We start from the raw sequence: 24692 nt of genomic DNA on the forward strand, positions 1-24692 counted from the left end.
TAGTGAGTGTGCAGTTTTTTTTAATTAGTACGTTAAATTCAGACAACTATTCGCTCTCTGACTTGTCATTTGGTATTCTTCGGTTATGTTAGTGGTGCTCGGAATGGCGAAAAGTTGCTGAATGCACTCAGGTGCGAATTCTGAGAGTCACATTATTTTGTAGAAGATATTTTGAGCACGAGTTGGGGTGCAGTGAAAATAAAACTTCCTAGGTGTCACACAATGGAATTTTGTCTGAGTGTTGATACCCAAACGAAAAGTGCGAAATTGACAAACGGGGTGTAGAATTGACCAGTTTTGCAAAGGAAAGATGTAATTGATTGAAATTAATCAAATAAGGAAAAATTTTATTTTTGTTTTGAGGGAAAATTTCTGTACTAATTTAGTAAATGATGTGTGAAAAGTGGACAAATGGAGTATCAAAGTGACTAACGTGAATTCAAGTTTTGCAAAACAAAATTTGATCTCTTGAAAGTAGCAAAGGTAGCTAAGAAGAATTTAGTGTTTTGGGGGAAAAATGAAGTATATTGATAACAGGTGCTGCTACCTATGTAAACGAATTGTGAAAATTTATGAAATCACTGCATAAATGTAAACTGCTTCTATTAATCTATATACTAATAATAATAATAGAATACTGATCAGTAATTAAATATATTTCATGCTTCGCCGGCCGCGGTGGTCTCGCGGTTCTAGGCGCGCAGTCCGGAACCGTGCGACTGCTACGGTCGCAGGTTCGAATCCTGCCTCGGGCATGGATGTGTGTGATGTCCTTAGGTTAGTTAGGTTTAAGTAGTTCTAAGTTCTAGGGGACTGATGACCACAGCAGTTGAGTCCCATAGTGCTCAGAGCCATTTGAACCATTTCATGCTTCTTGAGGAAAACTTCAAAATAAAAAAGCCGTTAGTTCTGTGACATGATTTGTCTAAAAGTAAGAGATAAATCAGATAAGAGAAACATTTGACAGATCTTTGAATCACGCTACAGCGTCCAGCAAATTAGGTGGTGATTGAGAATGTGAAGTTCAATGTTTAAGTCAGGCTCTTGGAATTTAAAAAATAGAGAGCATATTTTTCTGATTGAATTTAGTCAGTGGTCTCCTGACGTCACTAACGTATGATAATCTACTGTATATGATTTAGAACTTAATTGAAAGGCAAGTCTAATATTCTTGTAGGCTGATCAAGTATATTTCTTACTTTTAAACAAATTATTTCTCAAAGCAGAAGTCTGTGTTCTTTTTTTATTTTTTATTATTTTTTTTTTTTTTTGTTTTGGGTCTTCAGACACACTATAATAAATTGAATCTTTACTGAAGCTTAGGGCTCGGAATATAAGGAGATTGATTAACTCGAAAATATATTCTACGCTCATTTTTTCAGAAAGGGAAATGTCACAACTGTCACACACATACATTTAAGAAACAACTTTCACATACTGCTTCGAAACACAATCCATGGGGTTTTCCAGACGACAGTGCCATCTGATAGCCTTTCTCTTTATGCTTATCAGCTATCCTGAGTGGCACAGAACAAAATCAAAACACAGAAACGTTCCGTCGAACCAGTGACCGACGATGAGGTCAGCAGAGGTGGAACAGATGTTAGGTTTTGGAATGGAAAGCAGCCGTATCCATATCAACTAAGCATCACAGTATTAATCTGCCAGGAAGTTTCATATCAGCACATACTCCGCTGCAGAGTGAAAATCTCATTCCGGATACATCCCCCCGGCTGTGGCTAACCCATGACTCCGCAGTATCCTTTCTTCTTGGAGTGTTAGTTGTGCAAGTTTCGCAGAAGAGTTTCTGTTAAGTTTGGAAGGTAGGAGACGAGGTACTAGCAGAACTGAAGCTGTGAGGGCGTGTGGTGCTTGGGTAGCTCAGATGGTAGAGCACTTGCCCGCGAAAGGCAAAGGTCCCGAGTTCGAGTCTCGGTCCGGCACAGTTTTAATGTGCCAGGAAATTTCATCACAGTGTTTGCCTTAAGCAATTTAGGGAAAGCGTGGAAAACCACAGTACAGACAACCGGACGGGGATTTCAGCCCAGGTCCTCCTGATTATGCGTGCAGCGTGTTAAATATTACGTCATCCCACGCTGTGAGCGATTCTGATGAAAAAAAAAAAAGCTTTAACCATCCAGGTTTTTCAGGAACCTGCACCCGCCATTGTTCACCAGCTACGGTAATGCTACGTTACCTGAAGGATCCTTTACCAGTGAGCCAACAGTGAAAGGGGCCAAAAGAATGTAGAGAAGTTGAACCAAGCTAGACGCTGTTAAACGTGGTGTCACTGAAGGAACACAAACTCCGAGCACGGGTTCACGTACATTGCGTCAACATGGCTTCACCAATTACATGTTCAGTCTTGGAATCGAAGGCCAGAGAGGAAGAAGAGATCGCAGCATTGTGTTCACAACTCACTATTAATTGTAATAGCAGGTTACACACTGATATCAGTGGTTTCAATGCAGCAACACGCTGATGACATTTCTGCCAATCCAAATAACTGTCATGACCGTTCAAATTGTGATCCAGCCATTTAACTTTGAGTTGTCTATGATCTCCCTAAAGTACTTAGACAAATCACTGATAGCCTCTTTCTTTCTGGCCGGCCGCGGTGGTCTAGCGGTTCTGGCGCTGCAGTCCGGAACCGCGGGACTGCTACGGTCGCAGGTTCGAATCCTGCCTCGGGCATGGGTGTGTGTGATGTCCTTAGGTTAGTTAGGTTTAAGTGGTTCTCAGTTCTAGGGGACTTATGACCTAAGATGTTGAGTCCCATAGTCCTTAGAGCCATTTGAACCATTTTTTCTTTCTTTCTGCTTATCAGCTATCCTGAGTGGTACAGAACAAAATCAAAGCACAGAAGCTTACCGTCGAACCACTGACCGACTTCCTTCCCCTTCTCTCTAAAATTTCTGTCTTGTGTTTCGTCTTTAATGATCTCATAGTCGACGGGACGTCAAAATCTAGTCTGTCTTTTTCTTTTCGAATGAATGACCCAGGAAGGTGAACCGTCTGTGACTGGTCCTGCAGCGGAATCAATATTGGTCCATGAACCTTTTCGCATAAGACATCTTTACCATACTGGGAAGTGTTCAAAATCAACTGCTCTCCAAAATTTCGAATCTGGGGTTCCTCATATCTCGATAGAAGACAATTAAGCCCTCAATATGTACATGTTCTGTTTATGGCCTATGCAGCTTAGAATATCCGAATGATTTTCTTGCTTTCACCCAGTCACGTTTCAGCAATGTGATAAACTGTAAACTTTATCGACATAAGACACTATAGCGGTCGTCGTGAGGAACATCATAACTGTAAATTAAGTTTCAGTGGCCTATAGGACACCGAAATGGAAAAGTCCAACAGCGTTAAAATATGTGGATTACGGCTTGACGACAACAAATCACATTAGAAGCAGCATACCACAAAAGTGTTCAAACAACTAATCAATGCTTTATTTGCTGTGAGATTATTGTCAGAAAGAAAAGTAAAAACAAAAGAAAAATGACAAACTTTGTTTATCTTCTTTCCGTAATGCCACAGGAATACTACTTTCGGTTAACGCATGAAGTGAGTAATGCGAAATATTTGTGATGTAATTTCAAGAATGCAGAAACCTACCGAACGAGGTGGCGCAGTGGTTAGCACACTGGACTCGTATTCGGGAGTACGATGGTTCAAATCCGCGTCCGGTCATCCTGATTTAGGTTTTCCATGATTTCCCTAAATTGCTTCAGGCAGATGTCGTCATGGTTCCTTTGAAAAGGCACGGCCGACTTCCTTCCCTATCTTTCCTTAAAATGATGGACCGATGACCTCGCTGTTTGGTCCACTCTCCCAAATCAACCAACGAATGAAAAAGTCTGTCCGAAGAACTAAATACACCAAACACCTCTTTCCAGCATATCTATTTCTTTACGGAATTTGTGGAAGAGCATGTTTCATGGTTTCCAACTAAAAGCTCACTTCACGACAACAGTACCAGGAGGAATAATAGTTTACAGTAAAATCTAAAACCATTTAACTATGGCCAGAAAACACATTCTCAGTAACTTGGCAGCAAACAGAAAAAGTAAAACCTTTTAGCAGGACCATTTCGAATAGGATCTGTGGAAGAAAACTAGCAAATTAGTCCTTCGTAAAGACATATTTTGTATCAGTGCTTTCATAAAACGTTCCATATCGTGTTTGATCTCCTCACTGTGGCTCTATGGAAGGAATAGTGAATCTAATCAAATTCAAATTCAGCAACGTAACTGAGGAGCAACGTATGTGTGCTGAAATGTACAAAGCACACCAGACAACTTCTTCAAACATCGCAGCCGTCCTCTCAGCACATGAACAGTGGAAAAGCCGTTTGACCGCCCATTAAATCAAATTCGTTGAGCAATCAATGTAACTTAACAATTATGAGTAAAGGTTCCATTTAAATATTTACAGCTAAGTAACAGTAGTTGGAAAAGACTCAAATATTCAGTCAATGAGTAAATGACGTACTTTGCTTACCTGTGGTGAACGTTTGTGAATGGTCACCATCCGCTTTCTACATTGCCTTAATGGTTTAGTGTTCAGCACTAGCTATTCGTCCCACGTCATGCAGTACGAAAATTTTAGGGGTTTTCTAAGCAACTGACGAAGATTGTGGTCTATTGAATTTACTTAACTCATACTCGAGAGGAAAGAAATTTAGATCTCCCTCCGATTTCTTGCAACTTCATTAATCAACGTCATGTGAATTCTGGGATGGGTCATCGTCAATTGATGGTAACAGACTGCTCTCCCTTTGTCAAATAACCCCAAGAAAATTCAGTTTTGTGTCCAAAACACTTTTATCGACGAGACTGAAAGACTAACTATTCTTCCTTTGATCTGAAGTCTCTGTACCAAAAAAGTAAAATGTTGCATCCAGTTTCTCTGCCTTCAGACGTAGAGTGTGAATATGACAAGCTAGAGTGATTCGAGTATGAAACTGCAACGTTGCCTTCATACTTAACCTTTCGAATTAGATACAATGCGACAGTGCGAGTCATTAAGAATCAAATTAACACATGTGTAGCACAAAGTAATTATTGGTAGTTAAAAAGACAACTTTTTACTCTCGTCTTAGTTCATTTGCAAAGTAAATGCTGCTGAAACTGTGTTAGAACAACGAAGCCTTAATGCAAAGGAAAACAAATGAAATACAAATTATTTTAGTTACACATTCCATAAAATATTTATTCATGAATAAAGTTAACATAATATAACAAACTATATTTACAATAAATGTCATGAAATATTATATCAATCGATGGACAAACAAATATGGCAGATGATATGATTAAACGTTCTCTTAAATAATTAATGAATGGTATCTCTTCATTGTTAAACACTGATATATGAAATATTATTCCATCTTTGGCTGAGATGTTTGGTACAGTTCTTAAAAATAGAGGCATGCAACTGCAGTGCAGTTCTGCTTCCTTGGTAACTTTACTGGTTTCTATTAACATCTCTTAACACTTAGGACCCTTCCCAAAAACAGGTAACTAATATGGCGCGATGTGTTTCTTGTTCCCGCTAAATCACACAGTGGAGTCTTTGTCAGTGAATAATTTGTCTTGCATTTAGTACACAAATCCACATTTACTGGCCACGAAGTAATTTTATAAATAGAATTGAACTGTGCTGCACTTCTCATTTAGAATATCCCACGTGCCCTGGAAGTATTCAGCCAATGTTTCTTACATCGTCTTTAGTTTGCACCCACGAATAACGGTTAACAACTGATGATTATTGTTGAAGTGTGTAAAGAAGGTAGAAAAATTTGTTTCAAGTCACAAGTGCCCATGACTTTTTTTATATTTTGAGGGAATATAATCACTAGTTTTAAGAAAATTCCTGGAAATAAAGTATAATCTGTACTAGCGCTCTTTCTGCAATACTCGAAACCACAGCATCAATATCAATTCCCAGGAAGAAGAGGAACAGATAGTATAAAATTTGAAAACTTTCAGTAAAGAGTAAGAAATTTACATCAATTTTTCGTTTTAGTCGACATAAAAGTGTAGCTCATTGTCCGTATTAGGAGAGGAGGAAGTTGTGGGACTGTGAGTAACACAGCAGGAAAGTGTATAGTTAAAAGTCTGTCTCATGTTGATGCATAAATGTACGATACAATCAGAACAGTTCAAGTCCAGTGTGAGACACAAAGAGGAGACAAAGGTTCAATACCACGAAGCTGTTTCCATTGGAAGCTTCTCGTATCCTTGCTCTGGTCTAATATCCATAGTCATTCCTTACTGTTAGACCTGAGATAGGAAGATAAACATCAGCTGAGCCTAAGTATTCTGATTTTCGTGTATGAAATGTAATAGGAGTTTTGTAATTAACTTTAGTATGAGTTACAACTAACGTGTGTATAGTTTTATAGAAGTGCTCGACATGTTAAAGAACAACAAACGATGCCAATGGACATAAAACTGCCACAGTTAAAGGGATTGTACAAATTTTTAAATAAAATTATTCTCTCTCAATGACAATCCAATTATTTTGTACAGTGTTACGAAAGCCTCTGTACATTACCATAGATTGTTTGGGCACTGTCGACGGAATAGCTTACCTTATACCACGTTACCCTATACAGCAGTAGAGAAACACTTTAGAAATTAGTACAGAGGATGGCAGAGACGAATTATTTAATGTAGCATGCACAAAGCAAGCTTACCATGCATTTGATGTATGTGCTATTAGCAAATCTCTGAAAATGTATTTTTCAATTCTGTTATCTGAGAAGTAGAGCAAAAGATACAGTAAGTCACTTTTGAACGAGAAAGGGCGAAATAAACCAAAATATGCGGCACAGCCTGTAATGTCTTTATCCCCCGTTTCCACGAAAATGGCAGCTGCCTGTGGCGACAATCTTCTGCAGGTGGAAAGTAAATAGTGGCGTAGTGCTGCGTGCTTTCTTAAGATAGTGGGAGTTTTAGTGAACAAGTTCAGAATCACAGCAAGACATAGAATCAACAAATGCTCTGCCACTGCACATCGAAACGCGATGGTTGCGTCGTGGAAGCCCCTCAGACCATTTCTGTTGGTGCGAGCAACGGCGTGGTAACTCCGGGCGGAGGGGTGATGACGTGGTTGCCGGTGTCCTTGGGTGGCAGTCTGGCGACGTTGTTGTTGTTCACTTTGTTGGCGGGTGGACTGCTCACATTGTTAGGCTGCGACATCGGCGGTGGACTGCTCACGTTGTTGGACATCTGGTTCTGTTGTTGCTGACCACTGATGTTGTTGGCCTGCTGCTGTGGAGTTGGCACCGGTGGCAGGATGTTGTTGCCGGTTGCTGGCTGTTGCGAGACGTTGCTGTTGTTGCTGATGGACTGCGTCATGGCTCCGCCATTTGGTTGCTGAGGTTTCTTCTCACCCAGCAGCCAATACGTCGTCACCTTCCCTTTACCCTGCAACAGATGTCAGGCATACTGAATGCTGTAACAAGAAAAATTAGAGCAATGATTTCTTCCTTCCACATTTAAGCCCATAAGGTAAGATGCTAGTATTATGCTATACAAGTAACATACAAGTATAGGCACATGGCTTGTGAAAAGTCACTGCTACATGCCACATATGGTTACCAATACACCACATGTATTAACTGCTATGGTGCCCGCGCTGCCAGGAGCCACACACCGCCCTTAGAATTTTTATCGGGGGAAAATTTACCCATTAGTAGCTTCTAACTGAAAATAATTACACCGTGCAGGAGTATGTACATATGACCGTGAAGAAATCATAAAACACTGGAAAGTGCGACTGGATTAGTGATTTGCTGTCAGGAAGGTCGCAGTTCCTAGTAATAGACGGCAAATCATCGAGTAAAAGTGAAGTGATGTCAGGTGTTCCCTAGGGAATCGTCCTGGGACCTCTGCTGTTCCTGATCTATATAAATGACCTGGGTGACAATCTGAGCAGCTCTCTTAGGTTGCTCGCAGATGATGCTGTAATTTACCGTCTAGTAAGGTCATCCGAAGACCAGTGTCAGTTGCAAAGCGATTTAGAAAAGATTGCTATGTGGTGTGGCAGGTGGCAGTTGACGCTAAGTAACGATAAGTGTGAGGTGATCCACATGAGTTCCAAAAGAAATCCGTTGAAATTCGATTACTCGATAAATAGTACGATTCTGAAGGCTGTCAATTCAACTAAGTACCTGGGTGTTAAAATTATGAAGAACTTCAGTTGGAAAGACCACATAGATAATATTGTGGGGAAGGCGAGCAAAAGGTTGCGTTTCATTGGCAGGACACTTAGAAGATGCAACAAGTCCACTAAAGAGACAGCTTACACTACACTCGTTCGTCCTCTCTTAGATTATTTCTGCGCGGTGTGGGATCCTTACCAGGTGGGATTGACAGAGGACATTGAAAGGGTGCAAAAAAGGGCAGCTCGTTTTGTATTATCACGTAATAGAGGAGAGAGTGTGGCAGATATGATACGCGAGTTGGGATGGAAGTCATTAAAGCAAAAACGTTTTTCGTCGCGGCGAGATCTACACTCCTGGAAATTGAAATAAGAACACCGTGAAATCATTGTCCCAGGAAGGGGAAACTTTATTGACACATTCCTGGGGCAGATACATCACATGATCACACTGACACAACCACAGGCACATAGACACAGGCAACAGAGCATGCACAATGTCGGCACTAGTACAGTGTATATCCACCTTTCGCAGCAATGCAGGCTGCTATTCTCCCATGGAGACGATCGTAGAGATGCTGGATGTAGTCCTGTGGAACGGCTTGCCATGCCATTTCCACCTGGCGCCTCAGTTGGACCAGCGTTCGTGCTGGACGTGCAGACCGCGTGAGACGACGCTTCATCCAGTCCCAAACATGCTCAATGGGGGACAGATCCGGAGATCTTGCTGGCCAGGGTAGTTGACTTACACCTTCTAGAGCACGTTGGGTGGCACGGGATACATGCGGACGTGCATTGTCCTGTTGGAACAGCAAATTCCCTTGCCGGTCTAGGAATGGTAGAACGATGCGTTCGATGACGGTTTGGATGTACCGTGCACTATTCAGTGTACCCTCGACGATCACCAGTGGTGTACGGCCAGTGTAGGAGATCGCTCCCCACACCATGATGCCGGGTGTTGGCCCTGTGTGCCCCGGTCGTATGCAGTCCTGATTGTGGCGCTCACCTGCACGGCGCCAAACACGCATACGACCATCATTGGCACCAAGGCAGCGACTCTCATCGCTGAAGACGACACGTCTCCATTCGTCCCTCCATTCACGCCTGTCGCGACACCACTGGAGGCGGGCTGCACGATGTTGGGGCGTGAGCGGAAGACGGCCTAACGGTGTGCGGGACCGTAGCCCAGCTTCATGGAGACGGTTGCGAATGGTCCTCGCCGATACCCCAGGAGCAACAGTGTCCCTAATTTGCTGGGAAGTGGCGGTGCGGTCCCCTACGGCACTGCGTAGGATCCTACGGTCTTGGCGTGCATCCGTGCGTCGCTGCGGTCCGGTCCCAGGTCGACGGGCACGTGCACCTTCCGCCGACCACTGGCGACAACATCGATGTACTGTGGAGACCTCACGCCCCACGTGTTGAGCAATTCGGCGGTACGTCCACCCGGCCTCCTGCATGCCCACTATACGCCCTCGCTCAAAGTCCGTCAACTGCACATACGGTTCACGTCCACGCTGTCGCGGCATGCTACCAGTGTTAAAGACTGCGATGGAGCTCCGTATGCCACGGCAAACTGGCTGACACTGACGGCGGCGGTGCACAAATGCTGCGCAGCTAGCGCCATTCGACGGCCAACACCGCGGTTCCTGGTGTATCCGCTGTGCCGTGCGTGCGATCATTGCTTGTACAGCCCTCTCGCAGTGTCCGGAGCAAGTGTGGTGGGTCTGACACACCGGTGTCAATGTGTTCTTTTTTCCATTTCCAGGAGTGTATTTACGAAATTTCAGTCACCAACTTTCTCTTCCGAATGCGAAAATATTGTGTTGAGCCCAACCTACACAGGTAGGAACGATAATCAAAATAAAATAAGAGAAATCAGAGCTCGAACAGAAAGGTTTAGGTGTTCGTTTTCCCCGCGCGCTTTTCGGGAGTGGAATGGTAGGGAGATAGTATGATTGTGGTTCGATGAACCCTCTGCCAAGCACTTAAATGTGAGTTGCAGAGTAATCATGTAGATGTAGATGTATATGTGAAATATCAAGTCATTAACATAATATTGTGGGTAGTATTTTCAAACGACCGAAGAACACATCCATTGCAATTCTGTTTTACGGAACCACATTTTACGTACTGGAAATTGGTACAATAATTTTATTTACGTGCTCTGTCCCACTATGTCTACTGTTAATTGTTATGAACGTGTGTCACAACAATGTGAATAGAGATTATTTGCATAAAACTGTTAACAAAACACGCCTAAAAATCGTATGTTCGTCTGTCCTCACAACAAACAATGTAGGCGGCTAAGTGAAACAGAATACTCAACTTTTGACAGCTATTCTTTAGTGAAACAAAGACGGAATTTCTTTTCAGTCACTAGCTGAGTATTTCATTATAATATATTTTGAACAAGGTTGCTGCATTGGTACAACTGTAGTCAAAAGTACCGTTCGTTTCACCAGTGATACCGACTTTACGCTGAGAATTAAAAAAATTCGACTAGTTTCAGTACAAGTCCGGAGTGTACCAGATTATGTGACGAGAGAACTCGCAGCTAGTCATTGTGTAAAAGGGGAGAGATGGTGAAAAACTGTTCATTAAGCAGCAGCTTGATGCCAATAATACATCAACGTAATTCCTGCGCTTGACTGGTTCTGCACGATCGGGCTTTCCTTCAGCTCATCAGGTGACCCTGACTTTGTAGTGCAGTGTTTTCTTTCTCAGTTACCGCCGTCGACGCAGTCAGGAAGTTATTTCGGAACTTTCATGTACCCCACCATTTCTGAGTAGTTAAACATTATATTTCGAATTATTAGCAGTGCCCAAAATGCAGTCGAATTTAGGTCATCTCACCACGCTAGTCGTTCTTCATCTTCAGAGCGACGCACACCAAACTACACTCCTGGAAATTGAAATAAGAACATCGTGAATTCATTGTCCCAGGAAGGGGAAACTTTATTGACACATTCCTGGGGTCAGATACATCACATGATCACACTGACAGAACCACAGGCACATAGACACAGGCAACAGAGCATGCACAATGTCGGCACTAGTACAGTGTATATCCACCTTCCGTAGCAATGCAGGCTGCTATTCTCCCATGGAGACGATCGTAGAGATGCTGGATGTAGTCCTGTGGAACGGCTTGCCAAGCCATTTCCACCTGGCGCCTCAGTTGGACCAGCGTTCGTGCTGGACGTGCAGACCGCGTGAGACGACGCTTCATCCAGTCCCAAACATGCTCAATGGGGGACAGATGCGGAGATCTTGCTGGCCAGGGTAGTTGACTTACACCTTCTAGAGCACGTTGGGTGGCACGGGATACATGCGGACGTGCATTGTCCTGTTGGAACAGCAAGTTCCCTTGCCGGTCTAGGAATGGTAGAACGATGGGTTCGATGACGGTTTGGATGTACCGTGCACTATTCAGTGTCCCCTCGACGATCACCAGTGGTGTACGGCCAGTGTAGGAGATCGCTCCCCACATCATGATGCCGGGTGTTGGCCCTGTGTGCCTCGGTCGTATGCAGTCCTGATTGTGGCGCTCACCTGCACGGCGCCAAACACGCATACGACCATCATTGGCACCAAGGCAGAAGCGACTCTCATCGCTGAAGACGACACGTCTCCATTCGTCCCTCCATTCACGCCTGTCGCGACACCACTGGAGGCGGGCTGCACGATGTTGGGGCGTGAGCGGAAGACGGCCTAACGGTGTGCGGGACCGTAGCCCAGCTTCATGGAGACGGTTGCGAATGGTCCTCGCCGATACCCCAGGAGCAACAGTGTCCCTAATTTGCTGGGAAGTGGCGGTGCGGTCCCCTACGGCACTGCATAGGATCCTACGGTCTTGGCGTGCATCCGTGCGTCGCTGCGGTCCGGTCCCAGGTCGACGGGCACGTGCACCTTCCGCCGACCACTGGCGACAACATCGATGTACTGTGGAGACCTCACGCCCCACGTGTTGAGCAATTCGGCGGTACGTCCACCCGGCCTCCCGCATGCCCACTATACGCCCTCGCTCAAAGTCCGTCAACTGCACATACGGTTCACGTCCACGCTGTCGCGGCATGCTACCAGTGTTAAAGACTGCGATGGAGCTCCGTATGCCACGGCAAACTGGCTGACACTGACGGCGGCGGTGCACAAATGCTGCGCAGCTAGCGCCATTCGACGGCCAACACCGCGGTTCCTGGTGTGTCCGCTGTGGCGTGCGTGTGATCATTGGTTGTACAGCCCTCTCGCAGTGTCCGGAGCAAGTATGGTGGGTCTGACACACCGGTGTCAATGTGTTCTTTTTTCCATTTCCAGGAGTGTATATCTACAGGCGGACAGCTATAGCGATCCAGCGCAGAGAAAAAGACTGCTCAAAATACTGGCACATAACACTCGCACCCTGTTCAGCAATGAGAGTCTCAACTAAGAACCTAAGCATTTAGAACGGTGTTCTAGAAGAACAGCTACACGGAGTGACAAATTAGCAGGGCACAGCGTCCTACATCACTTTACAACTAAACTACAATTATATATCAATACCTTCAACTGCTGACGGGTGTTGATGTGTATCAACGGGAACAGGTGAAAATGTGTGCCCCGACCGGGACTCGAATCCGGGATCTCCTGCTTACATGGCAGACGCTCGATTCATCCGAGCCACCGAGGGCATAGAGGATAGCGCGACTGCAGGGACTATCTCGCGCATGCCTCCCACGGGACCAACATTCTCACCCTATACGTCCACACACCACATTCGTAGTGTCCCTACCCAACGCACTCATTACTCGTGGAAGACACTCTTAGCAAGTCCCGTAAGAGTTCGGGTAATATGTGTGCATCCGCACAAAAGAAGAAGGTTATGGCCGGTATTGCGAGAACTATATACTTATACGGATATGGAGTCTTCTTTCAGACATGTCCGAAGAAACAGACACCACACCCATATAAGTATACACTGTACGACTAGTGGAAACAGAGGAGGAACCTCTGGAGGATGCTGCCACTGCGTTGATTCCGTTTTGTGGCTCATAATCCGCGGAGATAAGACGAATTCTACAAAAACACAAAGCGAATTCTACAAAAACACGGAGTGAAGAACTAGCACAGAACCTGCCTTGGCTAGAGACTTGTGGAAGCTTCTAGCTCGTCCAACAGTGAATCGTCAACTTTGAGAGGTTGCTGTGTGTGTTTGGTGACCGACGTGATGTCTTCCCCTCATACCAACCCCCTCGATAAATATATCAAGCTGCCATAGTGAATGATCCAAATAAGGGAAGTTTAGAATTCTCATTGCACCAAAGTCACTAAGTTGTCTAAGGATTATTTCACGCCATACCTTCATTTTGCATGCGCTTCAGTTATGCTGCAGACACGCCAGTATTGTGAAACTATCTCATGATATGCATTATTCTGATTTGAGGAAATATCCCGCTGAGCTCGTTGGCCGCTAGCACTATTTCTTATGAGTATTGTGACATCTAGGACCTACAGGAAAGACTTACTGCAATGGTGCGGTGCGTAGTTGCATAGGGACGTAGTTTGCATCTGATGTATGGCTGGTTGATTGGTTTGGAGATGGGACGAAACAGCGAGGTCATCGGTCCCATTGGAGTAGGGAAGGATTGGAAGGAAATCGGCCGTGCCTTTTCAAAGAAACCATTCTGGCATTTGCCTGAAGCGATTTAGGGAAATCACGGAAAACCCAAATCAGGATATCCAGACGAGGGTTTGAACTGTCGTCCTCCCAAATACAAGTCCAGTGTGCTAACCACTGCGCAACCTCGCTCGGTCTCTGATGCATGATTCTGTCCCACAGTAGAGATCTGATATGGTGTACGAGAACGTACAACATGAGGATCTTGAGCGGAAAGATACACTATCTGATCCAAAGAATCTGGGTGCCCTTATGTAATGAGGAATTGACCATTAGAGGTCACGAGAAGCGAAACTGCCAGAATAAAAGGAAGCGAGGTGTATTGCGTTGTCAGTAGACAAGCAGTAACAGCGTAATGGATCGGTCGGGAGAGGTCACACACTTAGAACTTGGCTACTCATTGGATATCACCTGGCTAACAAATCCATCAGGGACACTTCAGTCCCTCTAAAGCTATCCGTGTTGTCTGTTGATGACGTGACTGTTAAGTGGAAGGGTGAAGGAAGAACCGCAGCTATCCTATGACCAGGCAGGCTTCATGTAATGGTGGACAGGGATCGTGAAGCATTGCGGACTGTGGTTCTAAAACAGTCGCATGATAACAGAAGTAGGAACCACTTGTTAGTTCCCAAGTGCTACCAGCAGTTCAGCACAATGATTGTGGGTAGGAACTGAAAAAGAACGTGGTGAAATGGTCGAGCAGCTCTACATAAGCCACACGTTTCTGCAGTCGGTGTTCAGTGGCACCTGAGACAGTGTAAAGATCGACGCCATTGGACTGTGGATGGCCGGATTTCAAGTGATGAATCAAGCAGTACCATGTGGCGATCCAATCAGAGAGTTTCGGTATGACTGTGCCTTGAGAATATTATCTGTCATCATGTATAGTTCCAAGAGTAAAATGCGGAGAAGGTGGTGGAGTGTTTTTCGCGTTTAGAGTGCGATCAACTTATTGCACTTATGAAAACGTTCAGCGGGGACTGATACGAACACATTTTACAGCATTGTGTTGTGGAATCAATAGAGGAACAGTCCGGAAACGGTGACTGTATCAGCACGACAGTGCACCCTGTCATATAGCAACATCTGTGAGGCTATGGTTTGGGGAAAATAACGTTCATGAAATGGGCTGGCCTGCCCAGTGTTCCGAATCCAATGGGACCCTTTTGGGAGGAGTTGTCAGGAAGTCGACTTCGCTCCCGACCCCAACCCCCAACATCGCCTTTTCTGGTTTCGGCTCCTCAGGACTAACGGCCTGCCATTCCTCCACAAATATCCAGACACTCCACTGAAAGTGTTCCAAGCGGAATTCAAGATTTCACAAGGGCGACGGGTGGACACATCCCATGTTAAACTCCCCTAATAGGTGCCAGGGCACATTTGATCAGATTGTGTAGCTCCCTGCACTCATATAGCAGTGATCAAGCGTAGATGATGATGATGATGTTGGTTTGTGGGGCGCTCAACATCGTGGTTATCATTGCCTCTACAAGTTCCCAATCTTCCCATTTCCAGTCTCGCCACGTCTCGATGATAATGAGGGGATGATCAGATGATGAGGACAACACATACATCCAGTGCCCGGGTGAATAAAATTCCCGACCTAACTGGGAATCGAACCCGGGACCCTATGATCCAGGGCCCGCCGAAGTGGCCGTGCTGTTAAAGGCGCTGCAGTCTGGAACCGCAGGACCGCTACGGTCGCAGGTTCGAATCCTCCCTCGGGCATGGATGTTTGTGATGTCCTTAGGTTAGTTAGGTTTAACTAGTTCTAAGTTCTATGGGACTAATGACCTCAGCAGTTGAGTCCCATAGTGCTCAGAGCCATTTGAACCATTTTTGAACCTATGATCCAGAGGCACCACAACACGAGCTGCGGACATCATGCGTAGAGTGTGAGGTTTGAAGTATCACAACACTGAACACCACCAGCTCAGTCGCCTTCTGAACTCTGTAGAGCGCTAGTTAACCCAGGAGAAGCCACTACCCGTCATGTCGTCACTCTTATCACTGACGTCCTCTGTATCACTTGCAGAGGGATATCGAAGAGCGCAACTGCTCAGCAATGCCCGATTTCATGGTATATCTCGTATCCGCGCAACTCTCACGCTTCACTTTTCACGTGGAATATATTAGTACGTGTATTATTACGCTACCTCAGGTAGTTTTACAGATTAAAGTTCCTTAAACTTTGGCAAACGAGTATGTCATCAGTCTACATGGTGTAAATTTTTAATTTACAAACCAGAATAACTCGAAAAATAAGCTTCACACAAAAAAATGTGTAGAATACAAAGTTGATTATTTTCGAACGGGGTATCTGCTGGTGCTAAAATTAGCGCGCCACCTAAGCCCTTGGTAGTGGGGCGGGAGGAAACTTTACGATGTCAAATGGGAACCCCCATTTTGTATAGCAGGATCATACTCTACATAAAAAAAACCTACGTACCTTTTGTCTAAAACATTTGTTTTCATTCTTGTTAGTTGGCGCTGTAATTTAAGAAAATCCATGCCCTCATTTATGCGTGTAAAACTGTTATGCATAAATAAAAAATACTTATTTACTTCGTAAATTTTGATTCGCTAAGACTAAAACTCTCCCTCTCTCCCCATACGGTGGGGTTTGACAGAGAGGAACTAGAGTTTTAAAAATGTTGACCCAAATATTAATTTTTTCCTCAGTTTCGTATAATTTTGCAAAACTCTAATTCCTCCCTCTCAAACCCCAGCCTATTTGTTTTAGCGAATCAAAATTTATGAAGTAGATAAGTATTTTTTATTCATCCGTAATCATTTTAGACGCAAAAACGTGAACATGGATTTTCTTGAATTACAGAGTCAACTACCAAGAATCAAAACAAATGTTTAAGACAAAATGTACGTTGTTTTTTTATGTAGAATCTGATTCTGCAATAAAAAATTAGGGTTCCCATTTGAAATTTTAAAGTTGCCTCCCGCCCCGCCCCCAGGGGTCTGGGGGGGGGGGGGGGGGCGGGCTAATTTTTGCACCAGTAGATGTCCCCCTCGAAAATAATCGACTTAGAATTCTACACATTTTTTCCTGTGAATCTTATTTTTCGAGTTATTCTGGTTTGTCAACTTAAAATTTACACCATGTATATCAGAAGCTTAGTACTAGTGACTACTTTTTATGAAATAAAGTATTCAGTTATAATTGTAAAAGTAGGTAGTAGTAAGTTTGTAAAAGATGATTACAAGCAACTTAGAGAACTTCACCATTTCTAACGGGCTCTTGTTTGAAATTAGTACTTTATTATACGTTATTAGCTATTTTACAGAAAACTATAATAGTTGTTTCACTGTTTGGCATTTTCTCCCAGTGATGGCAGAAGACTAGCTAAGGCTGCAGGCAATTATGGAGATAACTGACTGGCCTCATGCAAATGTGTCTATCATTACGTACGATACAGCTATCTCTTAAGACGACGACCATCACCACCACTATCACTACAAAAATCAAATTTCTGTAGTGGTTTTCTTTGTGATACCGGATACTGAAATGGGCCTTATCACCAAACGTTGCCAACACAGCATTTCTTATAATTACTGTTATTGCCGTTGTAATAAACTAAATTTTCACGCCTGGATTCAGTATAATGGTCTGTACCTCGATAATATAACTAAGACTTTGTTTTAGGTGCAATAATACGAGAATCCATATCAGTCGTTACATTTTCATACGAAAAAAATTGTATTTATGGAAATCACAACATTCGTGGATGAAAACTTACAGTTGTACTGTCGTAGATAGTCCCTCAAGATCATTACACTTCTATGTGCGGTGCATTGATAGTCATTTAGTAATGACCTTTCGCATTTTTATGACTAGATATAAATGATAACTCACTGGGACACGTAGAATAAGTGAATGGCGTTTCCTCACAGCTAATTACTACATAGTGACAAGTTGCGTCTTTTGTAGCGAACACGTTACTCTCACGGGAAACTGACGAACTTAGGAGGACGTCTAATGACAGGTATGCCACCCTCATCTTACATCTAGGATGACTCGCCACTCCACTCTTAGGAATGGAAATCAGATGTCCGCTAAGAACAGCGTACATAAATATTTTGAACAATATCACAGGCCAAAGCATTAAGACCGTTGACCACGGTGAGACTGGATGTCGCCTGATAGCTTGAAGGTAGGTGATGAAGCATGGAAAATACGTAATCGGAGCCCACACAGTCAGTGTGGGCAGTATGATGCTGTGGGCATCACAGTAAGGGACCTGTGACAGTAATCGAAGTAGCTGTAGACTACGAGAACATGGTAATGGACCAACTTCACGATTTTGTGCTAGCCCCTTCCGGAACGGTGGTGGCATCTCCGAGCACGATAACAGCCCATGTCACAAGTTCAGAACCGTGCTACAATGGTTTAAAAGGATGATAAGGTACAGTCGTCGATGTTTTTTGGCACCAAATTCGCCTGATATGAATCATGGGGAGCACATGTGACACTCTCGGGCACCACTTCGTGCCCACAAAGAACAGGCCCGTAATTTACGGGTAATGCGTGACGCGTACGTAGGCATCTGTGCCACGTATCTCCGGACGCCTTCCACAGACCCATAGAATCCATGCTGTGCACTTTCGCTGATGTCCTGTGTTCCAAAAGCCGACCAAAACGTTATTAACAAAATTATCTGATTCATTTGACTCATCAATATATGTCGCCGATTGGTACGTGTGTAGCTTGGATGTATCCCATAAACTGATGTGTTAGAGGCGCGATCCATCTCCTTCACTGGAGTTGGCCATCAGTTAGCAGTCGGCAGTACATAGACCTATTCCATATCGATATAAAAGATTATTTCCACTCAGTGATACTTTGAGCAGAAGCTCCTGTTACTGTTGAATGAGGTCAAAAATTGTATTTAATTTCCAGGCGCAGAATGAAGTGTCAAGAGCAATATGAATAATTAATTTTATATCCCTTGTTCGCCAGGTAAATAACTTTGGACTGCGGTGCTTACCTTCATTTCCACTTCGCCCCTGAGTTCCAACTCGAACGTCTCGAACGTGTCCAGTACTGCCTTAGTCTTTGGACTAACGTGTATCTTTAGAGCTGAAACAAAGAAAGGAACATGAATGAGTGACTCATAATTCGAATTACTTAATTAAAAACATATGAATATTTACCACAAAATGACAGACTTCCTGACACTGTAAAAAGTAGATATTTTCGTAGTCTCTGTCAATGAATCTCATGGCATGTGTTGTTATCATCATTGAAATCAAAAAGTGGTCAGAAGACTGCCTATTGGCAAATCCTGTACCTCCAGGCTCCTAATGCACCTGTAAGATTTGGAAGGCTTTGCTGTCACTAAACTAGTAGCCAACATTTACCCTGATCGAAAGCGCCGTCGACCCCTTCAACGTTACACAAACTAAAGTGATGAATGGAGGTGCGGTACGTCTTTAATGCGCTGCAGTGTTATGTTTCTATAAGGCGATTCCTGCTGCATAACCTGTATAATCATTATTCGTTCACAACATTTTGCAAAGACGTTTTATTCAAAGTTATTGATGGTGTTTACGAAAAGTCCAAAAATCAGTTTTACACCCATTCAGTCTCTCCTCTCCTTTAGATTCTTTTATTAAAATTCTGAGCTGAGCATACGTATGACATATTGCAAATATTTTATGAGTCAACGAGTTCAGTTTTATCTTGAGTAGCACAAGTAGAAACGTCGTGACATGGAAAAGAAAAACATTCAACTAAATAGTAATTTTTCTTATGATATTCAGCATTGACTATGGTACGGGGAAACAAATGTGAAATACTGAATCTTTCAAGGTGTCAGTTTACAGAAATTTATGAGCATTCATGGATCCATTTTAACAGTACTGAGAGGGCGTGTCATTCTAACTGGGATAAAGAGAGAATGAAGTGGTAGCAATGAATAATTATTGGCTCTTAACAGATTGAATACACTGGGGTGAGGGAATTTAAATTGTTGTTCCACAAGGCTGAATGTAGGGATTCGTTGAGATTTCAACAAGCGTTCCAGCAACTGCTTTTCTTGGAAATATGTGAGGCTGCACAATTACACTGTCCCAAAAAAACCGTTGTTACATAAATATGTCTGTGACTGCTACAATCTGAAACCAATGTATCCTTTGCCAAATGTGTGCTGCAGTTACAGGGGACCCTTTGCATGTTAAACATCTGCAACCTGCTGCTTATTGTCGGAAATGAGACCATATGTCATAATACCAACCCTGTCCATAAAAATACTGGTTCTTTGGCAACCCAAAACTTAGACACGACTAAATCATTCGTACATACTCATAGAGAGAACACTGTAAGGAAGAAGTTGAAGTAATACAAGCTGTCATGAAGGATAACTAGTAGACAACGATGTATAAAAGTGATGAGAAGTTGCAGAAATCTAATTATGTGGAAATGTAAAAATAAAAGAGAACACATTGAAGGTATGATTTCATAATCAAGTGGTAGTAACATTACATGAATGGAAAGGATATAGGACACTCAACTAACTACGAGTAGACAAGATGCATATACGAGCTGAGAGTCGATATTACTAGTATGGCTGTAGTAGTAAAAGTGGGATTTTTTTTTTCAAATTTTTGTTCAGTGGAGTTTTGAGAGCTATGAACGTAAGCAAATATCAACGTAAAATTTTTCTCCTATTGCTCGTTAATCATTACAGTCTTCACTGAAGACTATTAACATGTTCCCCCAAGTAACAGTATTGGTGAGCCATAAAACCATTTTTAGTCAAAGAAGAATGTTGTACATCAAAATTCAACGTTGTAGTAAGTTCACATCTGTGTGTACTGGTTTCAGAGTCTAAATAATCTTTTGTCTCCTTGCTTCTCTTTCTCGAAACCATGCACTAAACAGGGTAGAATTCCAAAAATTATAGTGTAATGCACTCACTCGCTGAGGATAAGTTGAACACTGTGTCTGACGGTAATCTCTTTACATAAAAGGAAATGTCATGACTAACTCTTCATGGAGAAGCCCCAAACTTAGGACAGATACCTGAAATTTGCAGATGGTGTTGACGTTATATGATAGGCATTCTTTGAAAAGGTTTCTTTCGAAATTCCACCCCATAAGGTGGCGAAATAGGGGCTGAAATATTTTTTGAAAATATGTCGGTATTAAGGCAATTTTGAAGCTAGAACTAAGGAAACTGGTATTTGGATTCCTGGTCAGACATAACAAGCACGTGTTTCAGTGTTTCTAAAAATTCAACACATAATGGGGTGAAACAGAGACTGAAAAACTTTTATAAAAATAAAACATAAGTAAAGCACTACTAAACCATTTGTAAGCTACATATATATGGGAATTGGTATTTGACTACTCAGTTAGAAATAAAAAATAGGTGTTTGAGTGTTTTTGGAAATTAAAACCCCTAAGAGGGTGAAACAGGGGATAAAAACTTTCATAAAAATATCTCATAATGAAATCATTTTGAAAGGTAAGTCTGTGAAAATTCCTATTTTTGGAAATTATACCCGCAAAGATGTGATATAGGACTTGAAAATTTTTATGAAAATATTTCGTTATCTTGAAACATTTCAAAGCTTAATCTATAAATATTTGTATTTGACTTCTCGGTTAGAACTAAAGAAAGAGTGGTAAGTGATGAAAGAACTGAAAATACTGGATTAAAAAAAACATCTGACTTCAGCTACCAGAACCGCTTTTTGGGCAGAAGTATATTCGGAAAAGACCATGATTCTGTGCTCTTAAATAGAGCGAAAAATTTAGAAAATGTTGTAATTTGTAAATTAGGTCAAAGAAAGCTATTTAACTGTTTGCTCAGTGTGCAGATTTACACATGAAGGATGGGTATAAAACATATAATTTCGATTAAAGAAAAACAAAAAAGTAGAAAACTGTGTAGACTATACAGGCCAGGCGAGGGAAACAGTGGGCGCTAGGCTGGTTCGATACATTAGTTGTGAACAGTCGGGTGGTACTCACGCAGGCCGTTGGACTCCATGCGGGAGGCGGTGTTGACGGTGTCCCCGAAGAGGCAGTAGCGGGGCATCTTGTGGCCCACCACGCCCGCCACGCAGGGACCTGAAACAAGCCGCACATCGTCAGCGCTGCACGACCAGTGTAAGTTGCAACACGAGGGTACCTTTCAACTTTGTCATAAAAAACGTTTCTGATTCAATCCCATTTATTTTTTCTCAAACTAGTCTGCCTTAAAATGTACACACTTTTGCATGTGATCAGAGTAGCCCTATAAACATTTCCTCCATTCTGATAGTGGCACCCTAAGACTATGGTCTTCGAATGGGACGAAAGTTACTGGAGGTGAAGACAATCGCTGTCCATGCATTATTTTTGTTTAATGTAAAGGAACAAAGAGAAGCCGTTGGGAGATACATGAATTGACTTCGGTTAATGAGATGGTTTTCTCTGTCAAACAATGAATTAATTCAGGTGTTCATCTCATGATGAAGAATAATCGGACGTTTGTCTTTGTCTCTTGCTTCTGATTAATGGTGCCAAATAAGCAGAGAGCCTACAATTAATGGCAGAGATCTATGAACTTATGATAAACTCACTACTCTCTACGAGAAACACACTCCTGTACGTCCAATCCGTGTGAGAAAACCTGCTGTTCGTTGATTGACAACTGAATTGCGTCAAACGACGAAGAACAGACATTTCGAGGCAAATCCGAAACTTGAACGTTAGGACTAATACAGAAAGCTGCGAAACAGGTTAAACAGATGAGTTCCTAGTGTCTAAATCAGACACTCTCGAAACCTAGGGTGAAGCGATACGACCCTATGGAAGAATCTCCGTTGGTTCGTTGGTTGGTTAATCTCATGGGTAGAACACATCCGACTACATGGAAAAGAAACGTAGTCTGACCTATCCCTAAGATCGAGAAGCCGAAATCGCCATGTGATTACATGGCAATCAACATAATTCCCCTGCATCCGAAGCCCTGGAATGTATTGTCCGCGTTCAAATTGCTTGGCACTTATGCAAATTCTATGTATATGACAGATGTCAATCCAGACTTTACGAACACCACAGCACAAACACGGCATTAATTACAGCCAGTGATGACCTGATACACGCCAGGGATAATCATGATGTCACGATATAGATGCTACTAGATTTCACCAAAGGTTTTGATACTGCCGACTTTGACATAGTGCTCAGACAAATGCGACGGCTACTTATTTTGAGACAGACAGCAGTATTTCGTCCGCGGGAATCAAAAGAAGTCCTGGAGGCGTGTCCTCTCACCACTGCTACATGGATCAGTCGTAGGCCGAGTTTCCTTTTTAGGGTTCCGCATGTAGTGTGGGCACGAAAGAACTAACGATCAAGTGTGACCACAATTTATTTAACTAAAACGCCTTCTTTGCGCCCAATAATTACTAAACCCAAGAACAACACGAAACACAGTAATTGTTGTGGTGACAAAAGCCAGATAAAAGTTACAAGACAATGAAAAGAAATAATAACAAAGAGAATACTACGCTCCACAATTCCAAAATGGCGTTGCGCCCAAGAAGATATAAAATTCTACAGAAATTTACGGCGAGTGTCTACTGGGCTATAGCCGGCATAGATATTGGTCGGAGCTGTCGTAGCTATAGGTACATACTGTCTGTCTCACTCTGCTAACGTGCTTATAACATCGATTCTGTGGAGTGCTACACCTAGTCACAGTATTTCCAATTGCTTGATATCTGTCACATGGCATTTCACGAAGTAGTGCCGTGTTTATGCTGAAGACTTGTTGATGTTTATATTCACTGGCGAGTTTTTGAAATGAGCTCTTGAAGGGAGGTCGGCAGCCCACCTTGCTTGTCTGTTGTGCGGACCGTCTACCTGGTAAGGGTCTGCTATGACACTGCACATCAATCGGTAGAAACGGAACCCTTACAGGATCACTTCGCTTCCCTATGTCGGTCTGTCGGACTGTTAAGAAGTCTTTTTCTCAGAAACAGGTAGACATATCAAGTTAAAATTTACGTCTAAAGTTAAGGGCATTAGACACTAAGCGGTGTCGTAAACATCAGCTTGTAACGCAGTGCGAGCAAAAGATACGGCCAATTATTTCACATATTTTGATATTTGCAAACTAACTCACCCAAGTCTATAGGGCCCTCCTCGTTGGCCAAGAGTCATGAAATCGGGCAAATTTATCTGTAAGTCTCAGATGGCAATTCTTCTTACGTTCAACTAAACTTAACAGGTGTTAATGCTTATTTTCGTGGTACCAACACATACTAGCCCACAACTACAAGAATTTTATACACATCCTGTGTAGCCAATGGATGTCGTTCATCTTTTTCAATTCTTAAATATTCTTTTGTCTACGTGCGCTTTAAACTCCTCAAGGGCACTGGGTAAAGTTTTTTAAAACTCGAGAGGGGCAGCTACCTACTGAGGACTTTTACGTATTTGAACGAAGCACTGTTTTACATAGGGGATAAGCGCAGTGTTTTTAAAATATTGAAAACGGCGTTCGCCTACTAAGAGATTTACATGGACGACAGCCTATATGTTCAACTCTGTTGCGCCAACCAATCTGAAGATGCCTTAAACAAGGCGAAAGGTTTTTTTGACAAAATATAAAATAATAAAGCCTTATTGGGAACGGAGACCGTTTATCTCTTCAAAACACTTATCACTGGTTGCTGTATCATCCCGCCATGAATTGGAAATAGTTAATTATGGTTGAACCATGAAACTCTAACGACACATTTGCATATTCAATGAGATGAGAAAGAGTACTTTGGGTTTTCGTCTTACTTTAAGCTCGTCCATTTCTGTGTTTAACCGCCCCTTTGCACTTCACAGCCGAGACACATGTCG

The 24692-nt window shown here is 42.9% G+C and overlaps 1 protein-coding gene across 2 annotated transcripts in view; it reads right to left on the reverse strand.

Annotated features, from left to right (window-relative positions):
• Positions 1 to 5276: 5276 nt before the first annotated feature.
• The window catches only part of LOC126259294 (atrial natriuretic peptide receptor 1-like), a 1315450-nt gene continuing 1296034 nt past the window's right edge, over positions 5277 to 24692 (reverse strand). For both annotated transcript variants that reach the window (XM_049955955.1, XM_049955954.1), the window contains exons 19-21: positions 21822 to 21920; positions 18832 to 18923; positions 5277 to 7442 (exon numbers count right to left, since the gene is read on the reverse strand). In XM_049955955.1, the coding sequence (XP_049811912.1) occupies positions 7062 to 7442; positions 18832 to 18923; positions 21822 to 21920 (572 nt within the window). In that variant the 3' untranslated portion in view covers positions 5277 to 7061. The remainder of the gene's footprint in view (positions 7443 to 18831; positions 18924 to 21821; positions 21921 to 24692) is intronic.

This window comes from Schistocerca nitens, chromosome 5, assembly GCF_023898315.1.
Source record: "Schistocerca nitens isolate TAMUIC-IGC-003100 chromosome 5, iqSchNite1.1, whole genome shotgun sequence".
NCBI classification, from domain to species: domain Eukaryota; kingdom Metazoa; phylum Arthropoda; class Insecta; order Orthoptera; family Acrididae; genus Schistocerca; species Schistocerca nitens.